The following is a 6,000-nucleotide window of genomic DNA, read 5'->3' as shown; positions in this document are numbered from 1 at the left end:
CCTATGCATGCCAGAGCAGGACTCTGGGCAAGGTGGGTGCACTGGGGGCTCCCTCTATCCCCCAAGGACCCAAGGGGTCAAACTGGATGACCATGACCCTGCTCAGACCCAGCCAAAGGGCACTGAATTGTCAGCGCCGCACTTGCTGCAGGGTGTGAAGCTCCGCCGAGCAGTGTGGCTCTCCCTGGGAAGGACCGAGAGCATCCCAGCCGGGGCCACTACCAGGTAGCCTGGCCGCACACAGACGGGTCCAAGGCACGGCCATGAGCATGGGCTGGATCTGCACCCAGCGAGGAGACAGACTCGTCCCACCGAAGGCCCAAATTAGAAGAGACAAGCGGCGGAAAACAGCCTTTGAGGAGCCCGGAGCAGAGACGGCAATATCAGATATCAGTCGAGCAGGAGGGGCCGGGACAGGGGAGGCAGCGGGACCCGAGGTCCGAGGTTGGACCAGCCCCGCCAGCATCTGCCTTCTGGTAAGGAGCTTGATAAAAGCAGAGAGGACACAGGCGCATCCTGCGATGGGCAGAATCGACACCCAGGGAGGAGTAAGTCTGGGAAAGGGTAAAAAAATGGGAATTGTTGAGTTGGAAAGGATGAGGTTAGAGAGCTGAAGCTGGGAGCTGTGTCCTGGGCAGAACAGTAAAGGCAAACAGCTCTGGCACCACCACTACAGGTCTTTGCAGAATGCAGAGCACCTGCCGATGTCACAGCTCCTCAGTGACCCCAACGAGGCCGCTTCTCTGGGGCCCTCCTTTCCAAGCGACCCAGGAGGAGATGGCAGGGCAGGGCTCATCCACCGAGACCTTCCCAGGAAGAGGTGAAGGTGCCCTGGCCTGCAGAGACACAAGGAGGGATTTGGAGATTGTCCCAAACTCAAAAGCTTCAGCTGCAACTTTTTAAGAAAAACTTAATATTCTTCATGGAAAGCAGCTGGATTTCTGTTAATTTAAGCCAATCCCCCCTCATGTGTGGGGATAGCTGGTGTGGCCAGTCCTACTGATGCTCAGAGACAAACAGAAGAAGGAAGAAGATGAAGGTAAAAGCAAAGTAACAGATTTTAAGTTTGGGGTTATCTTCTTGTTTTACTTTATTCCCTTTGATTTCCATTTCATAAACTTCTGAGAGCTGCTGAAGCTGGGACCTGCCCCCATCCCTGGATATAAGCACAGACACAATGATGTTTTGGCCTCTGGGTTTAGTAAGGGGGAATGACAGAGCTGCTCATCTCTTTTGCTGCTTGGTTGCATTTTGGAGGAGCACGTGTAAGCGGGGAGTGTCTGCAGGCAGAGCAGAGCATTGCCAGACAAGCAAGCAAACAGCTCATCTGCTGCGCAGCTGCAGGGAAGGGCTGTGTTTGCACACCTAAAGCTTGGAAACACTGGAGCGGGAAAACCTGGGGGGGCTGGAGGGCATTTTCAGGCTGCAGCCCACACTGGCCATGCTCTGCAGCAGGGAACCCTACACAGGCACAAGGACACCCGTGTCTTTGCTCGTGCTTGAAGTGTCTCTGCTGAGCTCTGTGTCAGCAGTGCCTGTGTGTGCAAAACACACTGGTCCTTGCTCTCAGTGGGATGAAAACCCTGTTGCTTGTGCAGCCCTTGCTGCAGCTGCCCTTCTCCCTCCTGCCCCTCCGCACTAGCCCCTCTCCATCCTGCCCCAGCCTTCAAAGCTGCCGGCTGCCTGTTATCCTCCCCATCCTCTCTGGAAATGGCAGCGATGCTTATGCAAACTAGGAAGCTAAAAGCTTTACTGTGCTTTTCCATCGTGCGCAAATGGCTGGGGGTTATGCGGAGCCGATGCAAGGCTTGCGCCAAGATCCAGCTTTGCAGCCCCGCTCCCAATCGGCCGGCCGACCAGATGAGCCGGTTTAGAGTTTCAACCGCAAGCCACGCAAAGGAAGAAACAAAACCAAGGGGCAGTGAGACCGTGACCTGAGTTCAACTTTGGGGGGGCTGGTGTCTCTCCATTCCTGCATTCCCTTCTTTGCTTTTTGAGAGGTCATTCCTCTCCATTCCTGCTGAACAACCCACGGGGGATGTTCAGCCAAGCCCAAGCGGTCGTACAGGAGGGTCTGTGGGCCTCCACGTTTTTGGTGTCTCTGTAAAAACCCTCCCCATCCCGCTCCCGCAGGCACGCTGGGCTGATGGCCCAGGAAATGCTTTCATTTTAAATACAGAGCTTGGCCCCCTCTGAGGCAGCTTCCTTCCCAGCTCCCACACTGCAGAAAGGTTTCGATCGATCTAATCTTCGAATAAAACCTCCTGCAATTCTTGCAGGCTTTCTTTCTGTTTCCTTTCCCGTTTGAGCTGACAGCATCAGATCTGTATCTCACCAGTAAGACACAGTCTCGCTTCCACCCCTGCCACTTTGCTTGTGATTTGGAGGTTGCCCCAGAGCTCCCCAGCAGCAAAGGGATGCGGGGAAGCAGCGCTGGTCCCTTCCTCTGCCCTTGCCCATTACCTGGGGCTGCTCTAGCGCTGGGGAGCAGAAGGAAATACCTGACATTCCTGCTCCATGCTCTCATTTCTCAGGCAGGCCCCACACTGCCGAGCTCACTGAGCTCCTGTTTGATTATTCAGGGAGATTTTCTCTTTCCAGTAATGCCACAGTCTCTGCTGGTTCCACTCGCTGAGCCAGGCAGGTGGCTCTGCCCAGGGGGGACCTCGCAGGCACAGCCCAGCCTTGGGAGATAGGGGAATGGACCGAGGAGGATGGAGGGGGCATGGGAATGTCCTGTTGCTGCGCTGGGGTCAGGCAGCGCCACGGAGAGCTGGGAGAGAGGGATGGTGCTGGCAAGGGGAGCCTGGACTTGGGCACCGCTTTTCCTTTCTGTCCTGAGTTGGAAAGGAAAAGGAAAATGAAAGGGAAAGGAAAGGGTGTCAATTCTTTATTTCTTTATTTCCCCCTCTGCTGCTGCTGGCCGGCAGCTGTGCACAGCTCCTCCAACATCTGGAGTCTCCTGGCCACCGGCTGGGGCTCTTGGAGGATGTGTGCGCTCGTGCACACACTCGCTGAACTGCGGCACGTCGGGTTAAGGGAGGAATGTGACTCCGGGCAGAGGAGCGGGGAGGCTGTGCCGCCCGTGCACAGCCAGCCGCCGGCTCAGCAGGAGTTCCAGCTCCATCGCTCCCTCTCCTGCCCGCGCCCAGCGGGATGGCAGACCCTGCCCAGGTATGGGTGGCCTGAGTTGCCTCCAACAAGGGGAGGGGGGCCAAGATCTGCTGGGGGTTTTGTGCAGCCCCCGAGTCGGGTGCAGGGCTGAGATAGGTGAGCCAGTGGAGCCAAGCCCAAATTTCCATGCTGGGCCCCATTGCTCCACTCATGGTTCCCAGATGTGGGAGGCAGTGGCTGGCGTGAGGAGCGTTCTTGCAGCAAGGCTTGAGAGAAGCCCGAAGCTTGGGGAGATGCACAGTGGGGAGAGGGGCTGCTGCCAGCATTGCCCTGGTGCTGCGGGGCTGGCACGGTCCCTCTGCCATCCCCAGTCACCTCAGCACCCTCCCAATCCCAGCAGCCGCCGCTCTCAGGGCTGTCCGGAGGCAGAAGGCGTCCAATTGCATGTACCGAGCCCAGCATGGAGACTCCTGGGAAAATGGGAGAAATCCTCTAGGCCTGTGTAACAGCCAATACAAGGGCTGGGAGGTAGCTGGGTGCTGAAATTTGGGGCGTGCATGCTTGTGGGACCCTTTCTGCCATCCCGGCTACGGCACCAACCATGCCCACCTTCGGGGTGAGATGTTTTGTGGCCCGTGGGTTGCTCAGCTGTAAGCAGCAAAATAAAATTTCACCTTGAGTTTTGGAGGGATTTCACACCACCTGAGCCACGCTGCCATTCACTGCACCACAGGGCTCTTGGCTGCTATGCCTGTGGGAGGGGGACATGGTCCATCCGTCCGTGGGCACTGGAGCAGGGCAGGAGCAGCTGGGAAACCGCTGCTCCCCTCCCGTGCTGGCGCTGACCAAGCAAACCCTGGCTGTGCTCGCCTTGGCTGGGGCCGCAGCCTATTTTTGGAAGCTCTCGAGACTTCCAGGGAGGGACCCGCCTTTTCTTTCCCTTCATTCACAGACGGGGTCATTTTGATTTGTTACGTGTTTGTGCGGGGATTTTTTTATTATTATTTATTTATGTCCTGCCTTTTATTTGTGGCATGAGAGAAACAGAGCTGAAACACAGCAGAGGTGGAGGGGAAGCTTTGGGCTCGCCTGTTTGGGGGAGCGAAAGCAGCCAGGCTGCAAACATGGTGGGGATGTGAGTGTCTCTCTGCCACGAAATGTCTGTTCTTTGTATCTCACCGGTGGCACTTGCCAGATTTGGGAATGCAGAGGGAAGGAGAGGAGCCAGCAGGCTTCCACCTGGGCCACAGCCTGGTTCCCCACTGCCTGGCAGGGACGCTGCGAAAACTGTGGTTTTTCAAGAAACTGAGCTCCCAAAAAAGGACCAGCCTGCCTCTTATTGGGACCACTGGACTACTTATTCCCTCTGTCGCCTGCTCCACCGTTTCCCAGCCCAGCCTTTTCCTTGCTGGGGGGCTGCCTTCTCCCTGCTCCAGGTGTCCTATGTGACACCCAGGTCACGTTTCTGGGAAGACCCTAATTCTTCAGGAATCCCCCCAAAATGCAAGTGCAGCTGTTCTGCCTGGGATGCAGCAAAGGACCCAGAAAGAGACGGGTCACGACAGACCTCTTAGGAGAATTTGATCCTCTGCTATGGTGCGGGTTAGAACTTGACCTCTCTGGTGACAGTGGGAGAGTGCCTGATTTGTGACCCGCTGCAGGTGGTGACACTAATTTGGATGTCCCAGGAGAGCCAAACCCCCAGCTTGCTCCGGAGGACAGCTAATCGCACTGGGGATCAGCGGGATGCTCCTGTGGGCGCAATGCCCTGCGCAGCCTTGGTCACAGCTCCCATGTCTCTGCTGGGGTCTGCAGCCTTCCCCAGGGACCCTTGCCTCCCCCAAGCACAAGTGGGGAAGGCAGGAGGGTCAGGACCTTCCCCATGGGAACAGGGCTGGATCTGGGCTGTGCTGATGTAAATCATCGTGGCAGAGGGGCTGGGGAGGCCAATGCAAGCCCCAGCCCCCTCCTGGGCTCTCCCCGTGGAAGGGGTTAATGCAGGTGGTGGCATCACCCTGGCTGGTGAGCACCTCCTGACCCACGTCAGGAGAGAGGACACCAGGAGAGCACATCAGATTTTCCTCTTCCTGGGCTGGCTTGCCCTTCCTCTGTACTGCCCGCGTCCTGTGATGCTCAGAGGGGCTCGCAGTTCCCCCGGGGGGTCGGATCCCCCCCAGTGCAGTCAGCTCGGCGGGGGTCCCGGCCGGTGCAGTGCCTCAGTGCTGGGCTGTCCCGGGGCTGCCTGGGAGCAGAGGCAGGAAACATAAAAGCAGGCTGGGCTGTGCTTGCCAGTGCTGGAGCTGCAGCACGCGCAGGGACTGCCACGTCTGTGAGCAGAAACAACGGGGCCTAAATATGCTCCCTCCCCCTTAGCCCCCTCTCCTCCTTCCCTATATGGCCCCCGGGCTTGCAGGAAAGGGGAGGGGGGGTCTTGGGAAAAGGTCTGGGTGAATCCCAGGGGCACGAAGCCTCGAGCTTGGCCAAGGAGCCGGGTGGACGGTTGGGGTCCCACAGTGAGAGGAGTGGGGAGTCCCGGGGGTGTCCCTGCAAGGGTCCTCTCCTCCTGCTGTGCTTGGGCTCCTCGTGTCCCCCCCCCACTGCTCCAGCCGGGCATCAGGCTCACCTGTGCTCCCAGCCACGCACGGCAGGGATAGTCCTGCACCATGTCCCACAGCCACCAGGTTTTGTCCCTCCAGGGAAACAGTGTCTTTGGGGGGAAAAGTGCCACCAGAGTCCCTGGGAGGAGAGCACTGAGGTTCTGCTCAGCTAAGGGGGTTGGAGGTGGCACTCGGGTGGCACTCGAGCGAGTCGGGCTGGTGCAGAGGCCAGTGGGGGCAGCCACTCGACAAGGATGTGGAAAGCAAAAGCAAAGCTCCTAAGCTCCAT

At 58.1% G+C, this 6,000-nt stretch overlaps 1 protein-coding gene across 1 annotated transcript in view; it reads left to right on the top strand.

The window, feature by feature from the left end:
* The first annotated feature begins 263 nt into the window (after positions 1-263).
* RPN2 (ribophorin II) overlaps positions 264-6,000 on the top strand; it is a 54,557-nt gene continuing 48,820 nt past the window's right edge. The window contains exon 1 of the mRNA XM_019471071.1: positions 264-476. Coding sequence (XP_019326616.1) covers positions 264-476 — 213 coding nt within the window. The remainder of the gene's footprint in view (positions 477-6,000) is intronic.

Source organism: Aptenodytes forsteri, unplaced genomic scaffold (assembly GCF_000699145.1).
Source record: "Aptenodytes forsteri isolate BGI_AS27 unplaced genomic scaffold, ASM69914v1 Scaffold369, whole genome shotgun sequence".
Classification (NCBI taxonomy): domain Eukaryota; kingdom Metazoa; phylum Chordata; class Aves; order Sphenisciformes; family Spheniscidae; genus Aptenodytes; species Aptenodytes forsteri.
Note: the sequence above shows the minus strand (reverse complement) of the source record. Positions and strands in the feature narration are given on the sequence as shown.